The sequence below is a fragment of the Periplaneta americana genome, chromosome 15 (assembly GCF_040183065.1).
Source record: "Periplaneta americana isolate PAMFEO1 chromosome 15, P.americana_PAMFEO1_priV1, whole genome shotgun sequence".
NCBI classification, from domain to species: domain Eukaryota; kingdom Metazoa; phylum Arthropoda; class Insecta; order Blattodea; family Blattidae; genus Periplaneta; species Periplaneta americana.
In genome coordinates this window covers 105,535,966-105,561,498 of record NC_091131.1, presented here as the reverse complement: position 1 = coordinate 105,561,498, position 25,533 = coordinate 105,535,966, and the positions used below count along the sequence as shown (strand labels likewise).

At 36.0% G+C, this 25,533-nt stretch overlaps 1 protein-coding gene across 1 annotated transcript in view; it reads right to left on the bottom strand.

The window, feature by feature from the left end:
- The window catches only part of spg (dedicator of cytokinesis spg), a 657,455-nt gene that overhangs the window by 69,262 nt on the left and 562,660 nt on the right, over positions 1 to 25,533 (bottom strand). The window contains exons 7-9 of the mRNA XM_069848787.1: positions 4,396 to 4,480; positions 2,249 to 2,284; positions 1,207 to 1,352 (exon numbers count right to left, since the gene is read on the bottom strand). Coding sequence (XP_069704888.1) covers positions 1,207 to 1,352; positions 2,249 to 2,284; positions 4,396 to 4,480 — 267 coding nt within the window. The remainder of the gene's footprint in view (positions 1 to 1,206; positions 1,353 to 2,248; positions 2,285 to 4,395; positions 4,481 to 25,533) is intronic.

The window sequence follows — 25,533 nt, the reverse complement described above, 5'->3', positions numbered from 1 at the left end:
ACTAGGAACTTTGAACATGTACGGTATGCTTGAATCACGGCCTTCATAGACTTTTTCTTAAAACTACGACATCACGATGCAGCACTGAATTAAGAAGACAGTGTCCTAATGCAGTTTCATTACGAGTTATGTGGAAAAGGTAAGAGCCTAAAATATTCCAGTAGTTAAAAAATGTAAAGAAGGTACCAGAGTACCAATGTCAATGTTGAAGGTTAACATATTGTTCTACATTTCATTTCCAAAACATCTTCAGATTTCATAACCTCAAATGCTAATGGTATGAGGTATCCATGTTTGTTTAGTACACAAGTCAACACTCAAGCAAGCATTTTCGTTTACTGTAGCTACGAACTTGTAGCTATGCACTATGTAGCTTTGGTTCTTGACTTCTGTCGTCACATCTGACTTTTTAGACAACTATCTAGTTTACTTCAGCTGAAAATGTAACTTTGAGACACGGCCTTATTAACAGACCTAAGCACTAATTTAAGTCCTAGTCTAGTCTAACCTAACATAACCAATACAATCTGGGGTTACTACTTCATATGCTGACATCCAATAAGTACAATACCAGTACCATATAAATTTGAGCAATGGATTGCGAATTTTAAAGATAGCGGAAAAAGGGCATAAATGACTATAACTACATTGATACTAAAGGCTAGCTGTAAAAAAAGTAATAATAAAATCATAGTCCAATCAGTATCTTGGTTATATCTTCCAAGCATAGCATCAATATATTACTCCTTTTAGTTAAGATCTTTGAAGGGTTCCTTCGTCTTTTCTTTTTTTTTTTTTTTTATTACTGGCAATGTACGTACTATAATGTAAAAAACTTGAAAAAGTGAAAAATTTCAGAAAACTGCAACTCACCAAGCATCTCAAAGTTAAATTACAATCAAAATATTGTGCTAATTTAAATAAATTACCACTTCTCATTTGTGCTTAAATTAATTATTATAAATAATTGATTAAGACATTATACTAAATTAATTATTAATTATTATAGTTTCATTACCTAATAAAAAAGAGCAAAGAATGAAACAGAAAAGCATAAAAAACCTAAAAGTAACAACGTTTCATAATATTATGTGGAACTTGGGTACACTGTATGTCCTCAAAACACTTAGACTGTGATTATATATCTTCTAACTGCTAGCCTTTAGTGTAAGACATGAATTTACAAATAGCAATATTTCATGTTACCTTATATATTTGGCTTTCTTAGTATCATACAGAGAAAAGTAAATTTCTGTATCTTCCCCAATGTGATGTCCAAAGTCTCTCATGCAGAAGTAGAGGTGGTGTGTAAGAATTTTTCGCGCTTCCTTACGTTTCATGGTGCCTCTCGCCTGCAATAACACATAAATACCATACCATAAATTATGCGAAAATTATGGCTGATGGGCGGTTATCATGTTCACCATTAGATTAGAATTTCGTTTAACTCAAATCTGACGAATTCTTAAGGGCAATAAGAGTCTTGATGAGGCATTCTTGTTTCATATAAAAGAATCCTGACCCTGAAGGAGAGAGCTCTAGGTAATATTTATCGATTTTACTTTGCTAATCATCAGTCTCAATTATCATCTTATCACTGTGAATGAAAAATTCCACCTTACAGATACTCCAACTTCAGAAACAGAATTTGACATCGCCAGACTAACAGAATACTGATAGTTAAGAAAGTTGTAATAAATCAAGTCTAGAAGCACTGATAACTAGATAACCATCCAACCAGGTTGGAGGTATCATGTGGTTAGCACGATGATTTCCCCAGCCGTTACAGCAGGCTTTCATAACCAGATTTCACTACCTATCATAGCTCCCCAGTGCATCACGATGCTGGGTGGGCATCAGTCCCATACACAAGCCAAAATTTCATGAGAAAATTTCTTTCCCAATGCAGATTCAAACCAACGTGCTTTCCGTATGCAGGTCCTAGGGAGGATGCCTTAGACCACGATGCGGGACACTGAAATCCCTACTGCTAGCAAATGCTGACAGTCTTTAAAGATGGGATTCTCCTTAACCTTCTGTGGAAACGATGGTAATGAATTCGAATCCAGCATGGGATAGTTTTCTTATAATGTGTAGGCTTGAATTGTGTCAGATGAAGTCTCGAAGAGTGTTCATCTAATATCATATTTGAAATAAAATATATTTAGTCAAATGCCTTCCGAGGACTATAAACATTGTGTGATAGTAGGACAGTTTAAAAGTTTACTTGAAATATATTTATACTTACTGAGGCACCTTGAGAGTTTTCCGCACTTTGAACATGCTGCAACAAGAAAAGAAGAATATTAGCAAATCTTTGAACACCTTGCCAATGTATAATATATTCTTTTTTTATTCAGTCATGTTTGTATTAATATTTATTTCAATTTTCATGTATTTGTTCGGAGAAATAAATATGTATTTATTTATTTATTTTGCAAATGGCTAGTACATGACCAATGGAGTCAATGACTACAAACAAACAACAAAAAACAGTAATAGGAAAATTGCAATTAACTCAAATAACACATCTTCATCCTAGCTTCCCAGTAACGGTCAACTTCGAAGGAGGAGTGGAGGGCTGGACACTTTCCTAGGCGAAGACATATTGACATAAATATAATATATTGTATCTACGAAAAAAGCGTGTTCAACGTTTTTATATAATATTAAAAATTGTTTTTGAGATATTATTTGTCAACGTGTCAGTGTTGTCTCCCTGAACACCCTGTTATCTTCAATAACTAGGCAATTTATTCAGGAAATACAGAGATAAAGCCTTAAGAATGTTTACTATAATAGTAACTTACTTCATGGAACATTTTAAATAAGAATTAGCCTTAACGTTATTTTTATAACGAATGACAAAGAGTCATTAGAAATCAGGTGACGATTCAAAATTTGAATCCAAGTGATAAGGCGAGAAACTACATGTTTGGACTCGTAAATTGAAACAGTCTGTTGTAAAAGTCCAAATTAACACATTTTTACTTCTCATTAAAAAAAACTGATATAGTCTTTAAATTTGTATGTATGATTCAAGATATCAGTCATAGTCAATCATTTCTTGAACTACAACTACGATAAACACAAATTAAATCCTGGTGGCACCTTATACACTTTCACCTTCGTGCTAATAAACAATTATTCCCCAGCTTGTTACTGTAAAATCACTTCATGTAAAGTAATGTTCTTTACACAAACTACTACCTGTAGCCTGTCATCAATGAACAATAAGAGTATATACGAGACATTATTATGACGTGAGGGGAGAAAACGGTGGGTTACTGGCGGCCTGCTCCCTGCACGGTCTGCAATAAGCAGGCTGTTAGAGGTGCGGCATAGTAGATCCTCAGTCGCCATATAGCATTCACTGTAGTCACAAGTCGTGTTACAAAAGTCTTGATTCTTCAAGTGTACAAAGTTAGTGTATAAAGTTTAATGATAATTGTGTATTTAGATAATGCCTACCAACAAATTCTCACTGCGTGAACATGTGTATATGCCACTGCTCATACAGCTACTGTGTCAATGAGAGAATTACGGCGTATTTTTGGTACGAGAGTAATAAATAATAATTTGTGGGCTCCACGAAACCCATATATAACACTCTGTGATTTTTATCTTATGGATAACACTAATAGGTAGGGTTTATAGAAAAAGTTCTCATTCTATAGATGAACTAAAAGACTATATACGAGAAGAAATCGAGGCTATCAATAATATGGAACTTCAGAGTGTTGTTCATTCGTTTATTAGAAGATGTCAGTTGTGTGTGGCGGCAAAAATGGGTGCCATTTTCAGCAGCGACTGTGAGCATGGTAAGTTAATTATTGAATATTTATTGTTAGTATTGTTATGTATTGTAGAAGTGCCGGAGAAATGGTTACGCGCTCATCGGAAACCACGGTAGTAGTGGGCCACGTGTCACGCGTCGTTTTCTCGCCTCAAGTCATAATAACGTCTCTGCAAAAGGCATACAGCACAACATATTCTAGGCAGTGCAAAAAAACCAGTTCACGAAATTACTAACTACTATTGCAAAACAAGGATTAGAATGACATTATTAGAGAAGAGGAAGGAGCAGAAGCCCGAAAAACACATGGGAAAAACAATCAAAAACGAAGTGAATACTACAAATAAGACATGAAGATAAATTAAACATATAGCTCAAACCAGTGTACGCTGGATAAATTTTGCAAAAGGCTCTATGTTTCACAAAAAAATGTAAGGATTGTGATAGTATGATGATGATGATGATGATGATGATTATGATGATGGTGATGACCAATAAAAATGGCACAAAAAGTACACTAGAGCAACTAGTATTACGTCTATAATAAATTGTTATGTCATTTGAGTTCTTATAGTTTATTTTCTGTAAGGAGCACTTACCACATGGTAGAGTTCAACTACGCTCATGGTGTCGGGGTCAACCATATGGGCACCAACTCTGGGGACCAGATCCAACCCAAGTTTCCTACAACACAAAATACATCAGACTTATAAGTCTAGTTGTAATATCTATACTAATAATAAATCTGTAGCCGAAATTTTTCTGGTAATTTTCGATTTTCCAAAAATAATTGGTCCTAATTTATATAATTAACCACCCTGAAACCGAAAATCGCTTTTTTGAAATGTTTGTTTGTATGTCTGTCTGTCTGTATGTTTGTTACCTTTTCACGCGATAATGACAACGGATTTCGATGAAAATTGGAATATAAATTAAGTTCGTTGTAACTTAGATTTTAGGCTATATGGCATTCAAAATACATTATTTAAAAGGGGGGTTATAAGGGGGCCCGAATTAAATAAATCGAAATATTTCGCTTATTATTGATTTTTAAGAAAAATGTTACATAACAAAAGTTTCTTTAAAAATAATTTGCGATAAGTTTTATTCCTTGAAAAATTTTGATAGGACTGATATTTAATGAGATAAATGAGTTTTAAAATTAAAATAACTACCATCTAAGGCCGTGTAATGAATTAAAAAACAAATGACTTCGTCTATAAGGGGCCTTGGACAGCAACAATCGAAAGCTATGAAAGATAGCCTACAGAGAATGTTTCTGTGTTTTGTGTTTGTATGAAGTAATATCGGAAGCTAAATTAACCGATTTGTATAATTAATTATTATTTCACCATTGGAAAGTGTAGTTTCTCTAGATGGACATAATGCTATAATGTTATTACAGTAACTTCTGATATAATATAATATAATATAATATAATATAATATAATATAATATAATATGTAATATTATATAATATAATTTAAGTTATTTGAAGGGTTCAGAACCATAGTGAGCCAAGCGCCATTTACTGAATACGTAGAAAACAAGGGTTAAAATTAAGTTATTACCATAATTCAATGGAAATCTATAAAAAGTAAAATAAAATATACACCTTAAATCTAAATGATGTCAATCTTCATTAAACTATGGTTGCATGTAATAAAAATTAAGAAACATGTTAAAGGAATTGTCATTGCACCAAATGAGTGTCTCTGGACCAAAATGATCGCATTTTAATTATTTGGATGCAATTTAAATTAAGTAACATATTAAACGATTTATCCTTCTATCAAACACGAATGTTCCCTGGATCAAATGTCCTATTTTAATTATGTAATTACTTTATATTTATTTCTAACGGGTGCAGCGGAGCGCACGGGTACGGCTAGTTATTAATATGAGATGTCATCTTACGTTTTCAAATATTCTTTAGAGATTTGTCTTGCATTTCATTCGTGACTGAACGTGCAACTCGTTCAAAATTACAAGATCCAAAAATCTTCATCATAATTCGAACACTGGGGGGGGGGGGAACTTGGCGTGTCGCGTAATTCCCTTTTCTTTCAGCACTTTTTTCTCATTAGGGATATTTCTAAGCGGCTATTTATTTATAAAATATAACAAAAGAGAGATATGGGCTGGCAATGGAGCTTATTTCGCAAATGCCACCTACTTAAGTCTATCTTCTTGTGCAGGCAGTCAAAGGTTCCGCAAGACTTGCATTAAACATGTATTGACAAAACCATAGAAACATGTACCATGTCACTAGCCGATATAAATGCTCACTGCATCTTCAAAGGAAACGTTTTAAGAATTTACGGCTCTGTAAGAGACGGCAACAAATGAAGAACTGATAAAGAAATTCTAAAGGGTGAACATGTCACGAGATTTCAGAAGCCACAGAGGATAGCATGATTAGGACATTTGGGACGAACTGACGATAAATACCTGTAGAGTACCGGTATCCAATGCTATAATCCGTGAATATTCAGCCATATGCCGTTTTGCATCCAAATATGTCTTTACAATATTATTATTTCTGGTTGCGAGAATCCTACATGTGAGCCGTTCAGAGCAAAAATGGTGTAAATCAAAATTGGATAATGAGGTTTAAAGTAAAAATTCTGTAAAATACAGCGCAAATTAGCAATTGATATGTCCTTCTTGCCATCCACCGACTACTAATAGTTTAAATAAATTGAATATTAATTGCTACTTTGCGCTGCATTTTACAGAATATTTACTTTAACCCTCATTACCCATTTTTGACTTACACCACTTCTGCTCTGAACGGCTCATGTATTAATATGTTCTCCTTTCATTTCTTCATATTCAGTATGTAACACACAATTTGGAGACATTAAACAGTGAATTATGGCAAGAAGACCGTAATATCCCTGTGAAACCTTCCTCAACATTGTCTTTGCTTATGAAACTTTGTATCTGAACAAGTCGGGACTTGCACCCGTACTTCTTCTCCATCATGATCATAATTCAATCATCAACATCATCTTTTTTATACAGAGCCATATAAAATGATCTGAAGTACATCATCAATAACTGAAGAGGTTACAGAAGTACTGAGTCCTGTCGCATTTCCTTCTTAATATTCCACCGTCTCGTCCATTACATATAAAATTTAGAGTAGTAGTAGCAGCAGTAGTATTAGCATTTTATTTAACGCTTTCAACTGCAGAAGTTAATCAGCGTCGAAATGTAATGTGGACGAGGAATGGCCTACATATTTTATCTGAAGTGCTCTATCAGGAACAAGATTATTTTCCATGTCGTAAATCTACGACAAGGGACCTCGAGCTTTACTTCCCTCCAAAAATAAGCCATACTAAGGGTTTTATTGCCCTTGATCAGGCCTGAACTTGTGAACTTTGGTTCCAACGACTATTATGGTAACCATTAGACCGCAGAGGACAACTCTAAAATGTACAGCAATCCTTTTAGTCGATATTCGTTCATGCTGTCAGTGTCTTTGAGTTAACTGCGTTTGTAATTTTTTGTCTTCTACTATACGTTCAATTCCTAAATTATCGTTTGGATGATCTAAACGCGTAAAATCTTAAAACTGTTTCAATAGACGCATCTGAATTGATTTCTGTTGTTGACATTCTTTTTATTTAAGATTCAAATCTCATATTTCATTATTGTTCTGAATGAAATGTTGGGTCATGTGGTGGCGTAATGGATAAAGCGCTATGCTCCAAATCCGAAGGATGCGGGTTCAATTCCTCATGGACTCACAAATAGTATGGCCCCGTGGTCGATTTAACTCTAATACTTGTCATCGTATGCAGATGTCTTCTATTTAGCATGATTAATTTACTGAAGTCAGACTGTGGACGCTGAATGGGTAATTTGACTTGTCCTATAGATGATGACTTCAAGCTCTGCAGAATTTCTTAATATATTCACTGTTCTGAGGCCATCACTTGTAGGAAGATCGACAGAGGGATCTAGTTCAATAGGAATAAACGAACTCTCTTTTGGCCAAAAAATCTGTCTTTTCATTACCTACTACACAATATTATGTCCAGCAATCTCTCCATCTCCCAAAAATGTTGTTGTATTTTTCTTTGCTAATGCATAATTGACTAGAATTTTTTTTCGCGAACTCAATGTAATATTGCATTTTTTAAACACAGAAGTGCTATAGGCTGCTTTTACACTCACTAGCATTCACGTGACACTTCATGCTTGTTATTACAATTCAGTGGATCTGCCTGACAGATGTCGATGTTGACACACTTGCCAGCAGCCACCATTTCAAGTGGTTTCTCCTTACTTCGCGTTTGAACATTTCTCGACATCATCTTTCACTTAAACTTCCGGTGCCATTAAATGATTGCAGACATTCGCGCAAACTCACTTAATTCCCATTAGTTAATTATCCTATGGGACGAATATCATTATAGGAATCATACGGTTTTTATGTCACATGGATACGATATGTTGCAGTAGTTTTCCGTCGGATCATTGGTGGACCCAATGCCATAATGATAAAGAGAGTCTAGTACAGTCACTGGCGTACGCAGAATTTTGTCATTATTAAAATTGTTTACAAATTACATTTTCGGTATTTTAAATTTTGTGTATTATTACTTCATTCATTCATTTAGTGTTCTACCTAAGGGCAGGTCTTTCACTGCAAACCCAGCTTTCTCCAATCTTTCCTATTTTCTGCCTTTCTCTTCCTTTCCTCATATGATCCATATATCTTAATGTCGCCTATGATCTGATATCTTCTTCTCCCGTTCACCATTGCTTCTAGTGCATCCTTCAGTAGACAGTTTCTTCTCAGTAAGTGACCCAACCAATTCCTTTTCATCTTCCTGATCAGTTGTATTATTATTATTACTATTATTATTATTATTATTATTATTATTATGTTACGGTATATTTATTAATATTATATGCTACTGTGTTCTAATAGAACATAATCATGAATATTCTTATAATATCTTTGAAACATATTTTTTTCACAGCCATCCAATTTTTAACAAATGTCAACTTCTGTGTTTATTTTTGTGTAATAAAAATGCTTGTGTCAATATTACACTTACACAATAATCAAATTATATATATATATATATATATATATATATATATATATATATATATATATATATACGTAAGCTCACTGAAAATAAGTGTATTAATTCTAAAATATATATTTCAAAATATTGTTGTTCGTGTCCGAATATGTGTTTTTGCTAAATTATATCTGTATTATCATATCGTAAATGTACAATAGTATGTATGTTAAGCCTACCGAAAATAACAATCTGTTAATTTTTTTAATAAACTTCTTTCAAAATATTATTCAAGTCCAAAAATGATTTATTGAGATTATACTGCATTCTGTACATAAAATACAAATGAGATAATTAATATATAGCATTATATACGAGTATTTGTAAGACGTCATTTTTCAAGTCATATTTAAGAAACCGGATGAGACATAAGCGGGCGCAAAGCGGACAAGGGGTACAAAATTCCCCAATCCTATCATATATTATATTTCTATTTATATATAGATTCTTTGATAGATCGATAAAGAAGTAAATTTTAACTCACCATGATACCCCAAGGGGTTCAGACTGGGTACAAGAGAATTCCCTATTTATCGTCAACTGTCTTTAAACGTCAAGCGAAAGCACACATAGACAAGAAATTACATTAAATTTGTGTCAGCACAGCTTTAGATTAATGTAGAACATTGAGTCTATGCTAAACGGATGTAAAGGGACCGAGAGGATGTTTTTGTTTAGCTAAACTACAAGACAAAGCTAATTAAAAACAAAAACAGTAATGTACATGATGACATCTTTTCTTTTCGGTGCCTGATGTTCAGCGTTTTAAATTGTGTTAATCTTGGCAGGCGTTTTGGCTAAAAAGGTCATTAATTCATGTAAGTGACGCTATGTAAAAATTCATATTTAGAGACGAGGAAAGCTTAGTAAAGACAGTAATTCGTTTTGGTTTTCTATAGTTGAGTTGCCTGGATATCCTTAAGCCAGAAGCAACGGGCAACGCCGAGTGCTTTTAGCTAGTTTATTAATAAAATATTGTTCATAAATTTCGCACTTTGCACCTATCTACTGTTAAGTATCCAATTATAAATGAAATACATCTGGTCCTCTACTGTGGCTCACGCGGGTGCATTTCTATATAAAAAAAAAGTTACAAATCCAGCGGCTCCACGTTCAATTCCCGGTAGGAAAATGAAAATTTATATTTATCGATCGTTGTTTTCTAAGTGTCCCAAGTTGTGTTAGTTAAACGATGGCCTTGTGCCATGCATGATCAGTGAAAACCGCTATTTGACACTATAACATATTACCTTGTTTATACTTATCATAAGACAACAGAACGAAAAAAGGACCCATTCCTAAAGGCAGATGATTATGTTGCAAATAAATACAACACGTAACAAAAGCTGCAGATTAAAGTAAGTTAAATGTCAGCATGTTAATCAAATAACAAACACAAAGAGAAAAGAATATGATTCGCGGGTTCTAATCCGTGGACCCCAGCCTCAGAGATTGCGGTACTAAAGCGTAATAGCAGGCGGTTGTACTCAGTATTGCGTTGGAGTGTGGGGCTGATTTATCCAAGGTCTGGAAACAATTGCACCGCGCCAACAGCATGTAATATCCTGCCAAGTGCTGCTAGCTTGCAGTTGCCACGCAACCAAGTTCATGAAGTGGTCCACTTCGGCATAGTCCTTATACACCGTTCATTTATTCATTCACTATACGTCAGTCATTCAGTTATTCACTCATACATACATTCGTTAATCCTAATTCATTCACATTAAATTTATTCGCATACTCATTCAATCGTTCCTTCATTCATGTTCTCTTTCATTCACGTGATTCTCTTAAGGCGCATCTACACGGTTCAACTTTTCTTTCAACTTTACGTATGCACGCAATTCATGCAATAGTACACGAAACGCGTTCAATTGTGCACGCCTTTTCCACTAAAAATGATGGTGCAGGCAGCAATTGAAAGCTATCCATCAGTGGTGGGTATCTTGTGCGTTATTTCGTTCAAAAGTAGCATGTAGCTAGCAGTTTATTGCTTTAGGTGGCCGTGAGTAAATTTAAAATTGTTTCCTTGCGGCAAGTACGATTAACTTTATTGAAGATTATCGCAAGCAGGAGGCAGGAGTGCCTATGGAATATTCAATGACAATTTTGAGAATCACATAGGCCTAAATATTATATTTATACATGGACATCATTTTATTTTTACTAACATTTCTAATATTAACCTGGCTATACCTTTGGATTAACGATTGAAAACCAGAAACACCGTTTTCTACCTCCTTCCACGACTTGAGTTCGATGATGCTGGCGTAGAATACAAACAAATCACTTTACTAGGTATAGGAGGGAAGAAAAGTAGTTCATCCATTTACGTAAACTAATCAATATCGCGATTTTGAGTTTGATAATTTTCATTAAGTTTTTGTTTAATCAAAATACAGTACAGTATTAACAATAAGTGTTTTTACTCACGAATTGAGCTAGGCCTATCCATGCGAACGTATTCGTTATGCAGTGTATATTATACTGTCTACAGCTCATTAGCGTACAATATAGAGAATGAAGTTAAATTGAAAAATAATCATACTATAGATATTTGAACACATTTTTTAAAATGGTGGCCGTTCATTTCGATACAGGCTTCAGTTCTTTTGTGCATATTATTGCACTATTATACCTAATTCCAATTACCACATTCGGCCTTCGTACTAGTAACTCATGTTGAAATAATTCTGTACCTACTCTATAAAAGAGTACCTTACGTACTGTAAATTCAATCTTCATTTCTGCCCGATTCGAAAAGATAAAATTACTCGACATGCTATCTACTGTCCGTCCAAGTGTTTTTTTCGCAGGGGTGTAGAAAGGGGGGAAATCATGTGACAGTAGTTAATTAGTTAACGATGCCCTTTTATTTAAGTTATTTTAAACAGCTGTATAATATTACTTAGACGTCCAATTCCTAACAGAAATTAATGTTTCCAGAAAAGAGCTAAGACAGCCTAGCCACTAGCCTTTACAGAGGGCGAATAGAAGGTGGTGGGGGATACCGGTATGCGACGTAGGCAAATGGACGACAGTACCTGTGCAAAAATGATTCAATAGTGAAAGCTCCTTCGTCACTGGAAAACGTGAACATATTTCTGGAACGTACTGTTCACTATGACCATAAGGCTACTATGACTGTATATACGATCTTGTTTATGTGTGGAAGACGGCTGAACTTCATTAGTAGAAGGGGTGGGAGTGAAGTACATTCAAAAACTCAGGTACAAGAAAAATTGAAGTAAAAATAAAATGATATCCCTGTATTTTATATATGTAGTGAAGATGACGTTCAACATGACGCACCATGTAGACACAAAATCTGCATGCGTCTTAAATGGAACGTCACTTTTACAAATTTAGTTCGAAATTCACATTTTACTTTACGTTTCCCTTCGTATCATTCAATTTCATACGACAAATAATTACTTTAGTTATTATTTTATCATTATTATTATTTATTTGGTAAAAGACTAATGATTATGCTACCTTTACACGGTCAAAATACCGTATTATAAATACACATGGGGAATGACAGATCTGAGGTGACAGCAATGAAGCAACTTAGTATCACGATCAAGTACTAGTCGAGAGTGCTCATTTATCAGAACCTGTTAAGGCTGGTCCACAATAAACCAGGAACAGAAACGACAACGAGAACAGAAATATTGTTAAAATAAATATATTTAAATGTGAGCATTCATAATTAACGAGAATCTTGCCGGAGCCCGGGAACAACGTAAAAGTTAATTGTGAATGTTCACATTTAAATACATTTATTTTAACAATACTTCCGATCTCGTTCTCGTTGTAGTTTCCGTTTCCGGTTTATTGTGGACCAGCCTTTAGTCTGTAGATCTGAAAACCGTTACGGAACTAACTGAGCGTATCTCTGACGTGTCTCCGGACAGAAAATCACCTATATTCAATGCACTTCGAAATGGCGGATCAAGGTCACGTACAAATGTACAAACCACGCACGAGTCACTAAACTGAAAACTGTGAACTGAAGCACTCGTAATCCCGGCTGTCCCAGCTGACTTTAATTGAGGAGAATGGTCCAGGAATGGAGCAGCACGCGTGGATAATGCAGTCCATTGTTTGACCTTGATCCGCCAACGCACTGACAATAGTACAAATCTCTCATCTCATCTGACTCTTTCCTCCCAGGGAGTTTAGGACTCATAGCACATCAATTCGTAGTCGTAATGCAGAAAGTAATTACCTGCATCCTCTGCACATGGAAATAAAAGTATCCCCTTATGAATGCCATGAAGACACTTGGGAGCATGGTGGTGCAGCTCTGTGCTTTCATGACCTCGGCATTAGAATGATATGGTCTAATCAACAACACACTCTGTTCACTTTTTATCTCCGGAAAATATCCGGTACTCAATTTGATAGGAGAATGAATGGACCTAGAGGTCATTCTGGAGAATGACACCGCTACCTCCCGAGTGCTTCCAGTCAGTAGTAGCCAGGGGATGAAAGTATGCATTGTAAGAAACATGTGCTCAAAGTTCACATTGGTTTAATACACTTCGTAGAGGATAAATTTTTCCTTCTAAAGTATTACAGAACAAATGTCATGACTATGCAAAGTATAGGCCCTCATTTCTCCTATCAGTGTCGACTGATTTAAAAGACGACTGGGGAAATATTATAAGAGCAGCTGCAAAGACAGAGGTATTCACTCGTATAAATTTTAAATGTCAAATACATCAGCCGTCGCGACTTGTTTCACGCCAAGTTACGACAAGACAAAGAAATTACTCGAGAATTTGGCCGCTTAAGTGGTTACTCTCGAGTAGGCGAAGTACCGTATCAGCTCGTCTTCGTGATGCCTTCTGATGATTTGAGGGCGTACTCCAGCGTCGCATATTCAGACCGAGCGGGCAGATTGCACTGCGCTCTGATCAACTTTCTTCCCCTACTCTAACGCACCGAAAGAGGGGTAGCGATGCAAAGGTTGTCTATGCATACATTAAGTAGAGCAGCGATGTACAGAAGGAAATACATACTGTCCTTAATATCTGGAAAACATTTCATTATAATAAATGAAGTATTCAGAGGCCCTAATTGAAAATGATTCAACACAAATTAAAGCTTTTCTGTCATCCATTTCGCAAATCCAGGAAATTTGCCTCCATAGTTGCAGCTAAAATTAATTGATCTTTCACATACTGCCCTGCTGAAATGTACGTATAATGACACGGACTTCTTTAGCTTTTACAATTCCTTAAACTTTTAATTCTGTCCGAGGAATCGTAAATTTGCAGCGAAAATTAGTTTATTATGATTTTCACCAGTACGTACCAGCAGGTTTTAACAAAGCCAAGATTAAAGACCAAGCTATTCGATCATGATAAGTGTCCTATGCTTAGATCTGCTTCTTTAAATAACATTTTGCTGCTAGATGTAACAAGAGTGATGTGAGGCGGAAATCGAAGAGATTCTGGCGAAATTTTATTTTAAAAGGTTTATTTTCGCATAACAGTATTTCTATATTTATCTGTTGTGAATGCGATGTCCTAGTCCTGTCTTGTCTTGGTTAAAGGTTCAGTATCGCTCTCATTCAACATAATGGAGTTCAGTCATGCTTTCGTCTAAAAATGTGTCAAATCTCGAAAAAGTACAGATAGGCTATAGACTAACCCTATGTCAAACATTTTCGATGGCTCTGAGAAAGAAACAAAAAGATAGAAAGGAAAGAAATAAAACGGAATTTCATGCTTATAAATCTATACTTCTCCTGATCATCGATTTCAGTACAATATCAGTGATAATCCAGCCACATGACGAGCTATTACTGTCGGGAAGCTGCGATCCGGTATTTAAGATTGGGTTCCCATTCGCTCGCACGTACATCCTTGGCCTCTGCTATGAGTGACGTCTCTTGGATGACGTAACATTACACATATCTACTAGTAAAGTTAATGTGAGAGTATGAAGCGCTCGTCCCCTCCAGTTTCGCAACTTAAATGCCTATTACTCTTTAATATTAGTTACGGAAACCGTCAGGTGTGCGAAAAAATACCTTTGCTACAAGAGAAAAAAAAAATAATTTTCGTCTTCCTTGATTATCTATCTGTTAATTAAATATACCTTTCCATCCATCCAAGTATTCACCCGCCCAATCATCCACCCACCCTTCCATCCGTCTGTTTGTCTACTTTAACGCAGCAATGGTTTACCTTAGCATATGTACCGTATTTAGAATCATTTTTAGATGAGACTCCTATTATGTATGATAACTGATAAGTGAGGCGTTTAGTTGCAAAATCAGATACATCACTAAAACATAATTTTTCAGTATGAAGGAAAAACGTTTGCAAGGAACCAAGGCTTTGCAACTAATACTATTCTTTCATCATACAAATCCATGTGATGTGTCTGGCTTTGGAGCATAATAGTGCTACAGCAGTTGTAGAATCATATGAAGATATGAAATATAGCATTAACTCATTTTCGAAAAAAAAAAGTGAAGTAGTTGTCTGATTTTGCAACTACACACCTCAAGTATGACTTCGGGAATCTATCTAAGAGAAAAATGGGCACTACACTGACAAAAGACTTATTTACATACCCTACATTGGATTCGAATTCTTGACTTCCGTAGAACTTGCACACTATAGTCTTTAGGTACACCGTAGCTGGCAACTACTATTATTGCAGCAATTGCAATACAATATTTGTACTTCATATTTTACTAGTATAGATTGTTATAAATTTGTAAGAGTATTTTAGTGTCTGTGATACATATAAGTATATATGGACCCCAGTACCGTCTTCACGCATGGGCACAGTGGGCAGTTGCCCAGTGACCCCCACTAGCACAGGGGCCCATGCTAATCTATGCACAGACAAGAATTTAACACTAATTTACCAGTCACCCGCCTCATCATTCAAATCTCCTGCTAACTCGGTAGAAGGAGAAAAATGACGACTTGTAAAGTAGTAAATAATTGTTGCAAAAATGCACAAATAATTTTTTTTATTTTATTGGGTTATTTTATGACGCTGTATCAACATCTAGGTTATTTAGCGTCTGAATGATATGAAGGTGATAATGCCGGTGAAATGAGTCCGGGGTCCAGCACTGAAAGTTACCCAGCATTTGCTCATATTGGGTTGAGGGAAAACCCCGGAAAAAACCTCAACCAGGTAACTTGCCCCGACCGGGATTCGAACCCGGGCCATTTGGTTTCGCAACTAGATGCGCTGACCGTTATTCCACAGGTGTGGACTGCACAAATTAAAAATTATATTTGTGCAAAGTGCGAAATTCTTGATGCTTGTGCGCTTTTATAAATAATTGTGCAGAAAGATAGAACTAATAAAGTATGCAGAAATAAAAAGTTATGCAATTTGTTCCTTGGAGCTTTATTACTTTCAATCCATCTTATCACACTGTAGATATAGGCTACTTATGTAAGTAAATCACTAGACGTAGTGTGATCAATTACAGCAGAATTTACATCACATTAAAATACGGCACTCTAAGCATTGAAATTCTTTACTAATAAGCCCCTCAAGATATATTATTAGCAGAGTGCTAACTATTTTTACTGAAAGGAGGTATCTCATTCCAGTTTTTACAAGATTCATGCACCTAAATCCTCGCTCACAATTTACAGTATGCGATGGAATTATATGCCATTTAAAAGAAATTGTTCACTTAGCCTAACTTACATGAATTGCAGTAACTCTTTGAAATCAATTTCTTAACATCCACTGCTCAATACCTTTTTGAACACTGTCCATGCCATTAGCATTTCATTTAAATTCGAATTAATTGAAACACATCTCTGATTTCATTTTCTCCAATTACCATCTTCGTTTCTGAAGTCCAATGTGGTTATCGCATTTTTGCACATTAACATTCAAAGTTTGCTGCATTTTTAGAAGTCGAGTAGCAAAATGCGACAAATGAAACTGTGGCTTAAACCCTGCTGAATACCAATGACTTCAAGCCAAAAAGGAATTCTCTGTAAAGATTTTTCGAAAATGTTTGTGTTGAACATTTGATCAATAGTAAATAATTCATGGTAATTTCATAATGTGAGCCTGTGTTATCTCACTCAGTACAATTTACCAACTAAGTACCATTTTTATGTTGAAATTTTTGTTTTTCAAGTTCAAGGCACATGTTGTACTATCCAAACTTTTGTAAAGGTACGGTCACACGTCGCTACTTTTGCTGCGCAACTTTTGTACTGCAGCTGTGCAACCCGAGTGCTGCAAAAGTTGCAACTGGAGGTTGCGAGTCTGTTCACACACAAGGCGCTACTTTTGCAGCTGCAGTCTTGCTGCAGGTTTCCATCTGCGTGTTGACTTCTCAATATACATTTTGTGGTTATGTTCGCATTATTAAGAAACTCATGCGAAAGCTTACTTACCTATTAGCCTATTTGCTTTTCTGTCCTAACTAGTATTCAGAAATTGGCATTATTTTTACTATAAAGCTATTAAAACGCCTATATACTTAAATGATAATTCCTTACTTTACTGGTTTTATTTCTTTTGAGTTGGGTTTATTATTTTTTCTTTGTAAGAGGTATTGCTCATGCCGGAGCATCTGTTGATCTAGCAATTTTTTCATTATATTTATATTCACGTAATCAATGTTGGCAACCCTCCTGTTTGAAACTACGCTACGGAAAATTAAAAAAAAAAAAATGAATTATATCGTCAGCAAATATGCTCAGACTGTGTTGTGCATTTAATAACTGTTACAAATAATTTATTTTCATCACATCTAACATTAAAATACATCCAAACAATAAAAGTATCATTGGCACATTTGGGTGGCAACACTGGTTGCAACCGCAGCAAAAGTTTCAACAAAACCGATATCAAAAATGCTGCGGCTGCAACCCTGAGAACCCTGTCCACACGTCGCTACTTTCAAGCTGCGCGCAGCATGAAAATTAGCGAGCAGCAGGTTCGGCAGCCGCTACTTTTCGAGTTGCACCGTTGTTCACACGTCGCAGTACGAGAGTTGCGCAGTTTTTTGTACTGCAGCGCTGCAAAAGTAGCGACGTGTGACCGTACCTTAATGATTAATCTATGATGTACATACATAATGTCCTCTTAATATTAAAACATTGATTTTGTTGAAGGTACCAATAAATATAAGTTTATTTTATAGATAATTTACATTTTTATTCCTATCAGTGGTTGTGCAGACAGGGTCCAGTGCACTGCTTTGCCCGGGGGCAATGCTGTTAAGACGGCCACGATGGGCCCTTAAGTAAAATATACATTTACAGTACATGCATGTCACTAATAAAGCTGTATTTGATATGCATCGCCTGCTGTCGCAAGAATACTACATTAGATTATGAGATATGTTAGAAGGTTATTTGATAAGAGCCTGACAAGACAGTCCTTATACACTTGAGGATTAGCTAAGCCGGAAGCATTACGCATTCAGTCTTTTTGTGACAGAGCTGTAGAGTCCATTCTAAAAATGAAACACGAGATTCTCTAAGTTATTCCACGCCTTAATTTCAATCCAGCCACTTGAAAAGGAAGAAATATTAATAATCGATAATGCAACACACACATATTCAGACGATGGTGAAATCATATTTGTGGTGGACAAAGCCAAGTTTCCTGACGGTTTTTCTCTGTTCTTCTGTTTTCCTCCATCATTCACCGTCATTCTACATTTCAATATTCATTATAATTTCAATAGTTAACCCAAAACGGTGCGGCGTGATATAGTACTGCACCTGGCTTACAGATGACATCAGTTTGAGGTGTAGTAGGGGTTTCGGGGGATGGAAGAGCACTCTAGTGTTACTCCACCGGAACCTTAAGACGTGCAGGCTGAATTGACAGATGGCACTACAGTTGAGACACGATATCTACAAACAAATGCGATCGTTCAGACTTTAAAAATCACTTTCAGTATAAGAGACAGGGCACAATAAACCCACTAGAGGTGGCAGTGTAGCTATGGTAATATGAAAATGGCAGTAGGGATCCATCTACTTGAGGAAAACTTGTTCCACCTTCTTTGCTTGCACGTAAAGATTAATTGTTTGATTCTACAGAATATATCTGTTATGGTAACAATGGTAAAGGGTTCGATCCCCGGCGCCGGAGCGAATTTTTCTCCTCTAATAACCATTATTACCATAACTTCTGTAGGATCAAAAAATGAATCTCCACGTGGATTCCCCGCCCAACAGTGAACACTACTGTGGAATCCCGGCCACCAAGTCACTCAATTGAGTGCGCTACTTGTATAATGGCAGTTGACTTAATTCTGTATATGTCAACATATATGTGGAACTTGGAGTCAGGCCGCAAAGGGAAAAAACTGAAGGAGAGGGATCCGATCCGATGCTGTGGATTAAACTTCGGCGTAGCTCAGCGGTTAGAGTGCTTGGTACGTAAAAAAATCAAGGACCCAGGTTCGATCCCCGGCGCCGGAGCGAATTTTCCTTCACTAATAACCATTGCTTGCACGTGCCATCTATAATGACCGGACTTGTTAATTAAATAAACCTATAGTTATTTACATACATTAGTTCTTCGTATAAAAATTCTGAACTAGGATTCTATTGCACTGGTTGGCGAGTTGGTATAGCGCTGGCCTTCTATGCCCAAGGTTGAGGGTTCGATCCCGGGCCAGGTCGATGGCATTTAAGTGTGCTTAAATGCGACAGGCTCATGTCAGTAGATTTACTGTATGTAAAAGAACTCCTGCGGGACAAAATTCCGGCACATCCGGCGACGCTGATATAACCTCTGCAGTTGCGAGCGTCGTTAAATAAAACATAACATTCTATTGCAGGAGTAACATAATTCCGAAAATTTATCCTGTACGTTTGTGCCTATAAGAAAAATGTAGCAACAGCATTGTCTATGTTTACAATGTATTGAAAATTAACACTGATTCATAAAAAAGTGACTTTCCTACTAATGCACTTATGACGCCAATAACAACACTCTTACTGTATATTTATCTCCGAATATTGTAAAGTACAGGCATCGCAAGTTTTTAATATTCTTTGGAAATCAATACTGTAGTCTAAGCATAATCCAATACTGTAAGATTTGAATGACTGAAAATTGAGTCTATTTTAATACGCCAAAAGAAAAGAGCCTGGACATCAAAAAATAAAATCCGAGGAATAAAGAACGTTCAATAACTTAAGCCATACCCGAATACTCAGGTATCTGCGCCACCATTTGTGATTAAAGTGATTAATTGCTTTGTATAACGTTCACCGTAGGCAGTGGCGTAGACGGGCGAGTGGGGCTCACCAGGCTGGCCCCCCACCATTTTTCAAGAAATATTTAACAATGATATTAGATTTAAACCATGACGAAACAATTCAACCTCTGCAGTTGCGAGTACGACACTGAAAGAAAATTATTGTTTGTTTCTACCGTTTCTACCGAAAATGACGAATATTAGGATAACAAATCATTTATAGACCTACGTATTTCTGCTGATAAGTTGTTTTAAATTGGTCGATGATATTCAAAGAAATTATGAAGCTATGTTCTCGGCGCAATAATTAGATTTATTTAAGGTCGGCGTCTGTTCATTCACGCTGTAACGTGGAGAATAGATTTGCTTTGTGACAACTTTTGGAGAGTCTGAATTGATTTTAAATTCCATTATATTACACAGTAATTATTTATTATTGGTTTAAATATGTGGCATGTAAGTTATAGTCAAATTTGCCAAGTGATGTTCCCAGAACTTGCCCACATCTTAAATTCCTGGCCACGCTACTGGCCGTACGGAATTGGTCTTCTGGTAAGATTGTTCGATGCAGTAGTTTCCCGTTGCTATTCCACCGGTTGTGGATGGATTGCAGGTGGAGGGAGAGACAAACCTCTGCTACGTGAATTATAAATTATGGTAAATTTTTCCTCCTTCTCATTCAGAGTCAGCTTTTTTTCAAGTGTTAAAAATATATCATATAGATCTTCCATTTTTTGCTTCCCTTCTTACGAAATTCATGCTAAGAACTTTTACCGCCATCACTCTCGGCCAGGTTTGAACCCGCCAACCTCAAATCCTCATCTAAAAAGAGGATAAACATTAACCCACCGAAGACAACTATTGCTCCAATGATAATGATGATTATTAATTTTATTGTGAAGCAATAATGAAGTGATAATGAAGGATGATAGCAATAACAAGGGAAGCTTTTAATAGAAAATGGAGCATCTTCTGCGGATCTCTGGAAAAAGAACTAAGGAAGAGACTGGTGAGGTGCTTTGTGTGGAGTGTGGCATTGTATAGATGCAGAAACATGGACGTTACGACGAAGTGAAGAGAAATGACTAAGAGCATTTGATATGTGGATATGAAGAAGAATGGAGCGTGTGATTAGGACAGACAGGATAAGAAATAAAACTGTGCTGAAAGGAGTGGGTGAAGAAATAATAATGCTGAAACTGATCAGTAAAAGAAAAATGAATTGTCTGGGTTACTAGTTAAGGTGAAACTTCCTACTGAAGGATGCGCTGGAAGGAATGGTGAACGAGAGAAAAGTTGGGGGGCACAAAAAGATATCAGATGATAGATAACATTCGCTTCTGGATTCGTTACCTAGTGACGTCAGGGATTGCCGGACACTGTCACAGTTTAAAAGTAAACTAGAAAAGTATAATTCTGCGTCATCATACGATGAAAGAAAAGTATGTATGCTAGAAAAGTATGTTTTATCTATAGTAAAGTCACAAGAGGCTTGAGATTTATTTTGGAAATCTCAGACCTCGAGTGACATTTATTAGGACTATTTCGTCAATAAAATAAAAATGTAAATAATATATTCCTAAAATTCGCCCACCAAATGTTAATAATTGTATACATTTTATGAATACTTAACCTATTCAGACATTGTGAAGTTGAAATAGATGAATAACGATTACTGCAATAAAGAAATTGAATGTTATTCAGTAATACCAATTGAGAAAAGCGAAATACAGGTTTTAAATGTTAATTACATGTATTGTGCTTTTCTCTTGTTAGGATACAATTAATTATGATACTTAATCACTCATTTAAAGTTTGTGTGACTGCAACCTGTGTATATTTTTCTGTGGCTTTACTTTGTTTATAGTGTTTTTTCTCTCTCCCTTTATTTCTTGTGTAGCTTTACTTTGTAAGTGTATTTTTTTCTGTTTATTTCTATTATTGTATTTGTATTCCTGGTGTTGTGGAAGAGAAGGCCTGATGGCCTTAACTACGCCAGAATAAATAAATAAATAAATAAATAAAACAGAAATACGTTTTCATTATCTGCTGAAATCATAATTTAATTTAAACATTTTATACCTAGTATAATTACAAATAACCTGATTAATACATTAATTAAATGAACAACTGTTATGAAGGAGTGTCATTTTCTTTACATACAATGGACATAGAATTAGAAGATGAAGATGCAGATGTGGAAGTAGTGCAATGGATTCATGCTGATTGATTTACGTGGAAACAGTTGGCGACAATGACTAAACAAAAGAACGATAATGCGATAAATTGATAGTGATAAATCGAGCTGCAGAAATTATCGCGATGTATGACTGTGATTGGTTGGAATTCAAAATTTCATTACATTTCATTGGCCGAAAATGGAATGATGTCATATAAACGAAATAGCCTCACGAAATCCGTTTCTGAGAAGTTGCTAGATTTATGCCGAAGTTTTTATCTTTAATATTTTGGCAATAATTTCCTTTTGTTAGATTAATCCTTTCTCTTGTCTTTGTGTCAGGATACTAGAACAGCTTACTGTCCCTTGGTTAATAACATTGACGCTGAGTGTCACTGTTATTTTTTGTCTCTGTTTGTTGTATATGTTTTTAATTTATTTTTTTTATTTTTTTTGTATAATTTAATATGTTAGACTAATTTTTATTATTTTCAATTTCTACTTGTAGGTTAAATAATGTTTTTATGTCATATTCATTCTGTCACACGTTATTACATTATATTAATTGCATCATGATGTATAATTTTTCTTGTAGTTGTATTGCATTTCTGGTGCTGTGGAAGAGAAGGCCTGATGGCCTTAACTTCAACAGAGTAAATGAAATAAAATAAATAAACATTAAGACACAGTACATTGGATCAATATGCGGAGACTATACCTGGTAAGGTTTATCTTGTCTCAGTAGCAATAAAACCAAGTCCCTTCAAATGAGGGTGGAGATTATAGGAGGGTTGTAAATTTTCAGGATTCCTTTCAAAACCTTGTTATTGTGCAGGCTACCGGAACTCAGTTTCTTGAAAGACAAGCTCAGTGACGGAACTACACTGTACGAAGAGAGATATTTCGTTATTTTATTTTGTGCTATAGAATGTATCAACTAGTCCCTTCCGCCACTGGATGGATGGACGGCATCGCTCCACTCCCCCATCGCCATAACAATACAGACGAAGTAAGACATATCTCCTTTCTCTCTCTTTTCACAGTGAGACAAGATACATCACACAGACTTTAACAAGCAAACATTCTGATGGGGCCAGATAAAAAAGTTTTTTTTGTTTTATTTTTTGCTTTGTTTTTTTTTTTTTTTTGTTTTTGTTCCACCATGTTAATAATGTCAAAAGAAGTGCTTATACAAATTTTGGCCACTCGACCGCAATTATGAGGCCGTCCAGAAAGTGATTTACCTGGGGCCCTTTACAGAAAAAAAGCACTATTGCATGGAAGATTTATTGGAACAGATATTGTTGCACTATTTGTCAACATATCCCCCACTGGAATTGAGACATCTGTCATACTGTGGGATCAATTTTTGTATCCTTGTGTCATAGAAATCAGCCGCCTGGGATAGGAACCAGCGTTTGACAGCCGTCTGCACCTCTCTGTCGATCCCATGACATGACAAAAGTCTCAATTTCGGTGGGGAGTATGTTGAAAAGTAGCTCAACAATTGCTGTGTCTGTTCCAATAAATTTTTCAAATGAAATTGTGTTTTTTTTTTCTGTTAACAACCCCTGACGAACTTATTTTTACGGTCCTCGTAATTGCGGTCAAGTGGCCAAAATTTGTATAAGCACTTCATTTGACATTATTAACATGGTGAAAGAAAAAAATTAACTTTTTTATCTGCCCCATCAGAATGTTTGCTTGTAAGAGGAAGGTGGAAAATAGGAAAGATTGGAGAATGCTGGTTTACAGTGAAAGACCTGCCCTTAGGCAGAACACTATGATGAATTATTATTATTATTATTATTATTATTATTATTATTATTATTATTATTATTATTGTTAGTTGGGACTCATTACTTTTCACGAATTTAAACTAACCGCAATATTTAAAAAATCGGTATTTATTGTGGGTGGAATTAAGATGGTATTTGGCGAGATGAAGCCAAGGGATAGCGCTTTCTCGTCACATAACAGCGAATAAGTTATTGTCACATACATATTGCGAAGGTGTTGCGTGCTTTTTGTATATGACAGTAGCGGTGACTTTTAGAGAAAACCTTTAAAGTCGAGGAGATTTGTGAAAACAGGTTTCCCTGCATCTTCTCCTACATCCGACGCGGTCAAATAGATTCCTTCTCCTTCTACCCACCTCCAACAGGTAAGTACCCTAATTGCCCCCGGGCTGCTGCAACCTTGGCAGCAAGAACAATCTATTTCTAACTATTGGTGGACAATGGCTGGACAATTAAACCTGTACTCCTCGTTTAGAACAGGAGTGGCCTTACCGGCACGCTGAGTCATATTTCTCACAGTTTGTTTTAGCTTCCCAAATATGCAAATCAACTTCGGCAGACAATGCTGGCAGGTATGCTTACTACCTGCACTGATATTAAATTGCAACATAGCCTAATCACTATACTTACTTAATTCAATTCCTCTCCTGTCCTCTCGCCTCTTCTTTTCTCATTACTTCTCATTTCTGAATAACTAACATACACTTATAGGATGTTTACATGCAAATTTATAGAGTAAAATCCCGCCGAATTAATTGTTCGGATTAAGTGGGGGACAGGACTTATCCTCCCTTCAACCTTCAATATCTACGACTTTGTTCAGTTTACAGTCGCCCTGGGTGGTGCAGGCGGTATAGCGCTGGCCTTCTGTGCTCGAGGGTTGCGGGTTCGATTCCGGTCTAGATCGATGGCATTTAAGTGTGTTTAAATGCGACAGGTTCATGTCAGTAGATGTAAAAGAAGTCCTGCGGGACAAAATTTCGGCACATCGACGACGCTGATATAAACTATGCAGTTGCGAGCATCGTTAAATAAACCATAATTTAGTTCATAGCAGTTACATCATTATTACACAGATGTATATGATAAAGGACCGTGTTCGAACTTCGCTAATGCCGATGGACATGACGAGTCAGATAGAACCTCCTTCGTTTAACGTTCAATACCACTGGCCGGTCAGGGACACCTAGGGCGAGACCCGGCTCCTATATCTGAGGACTGGTTTGTCACATCTGATCTTATCCCTATGGTATCTCTGGAATGGCAAATTCACCGAATTCTCACATCTAAGAATTTCATTTAAAGAGGTCTATATGCACAATAGACCGCAATGGGTGCAGTTCTGATGCATCTCCGTCCAACTGCTTAAATAAAAAGAAAACAGTTGTGTACACTACGGTCAGCAACTATTTAAT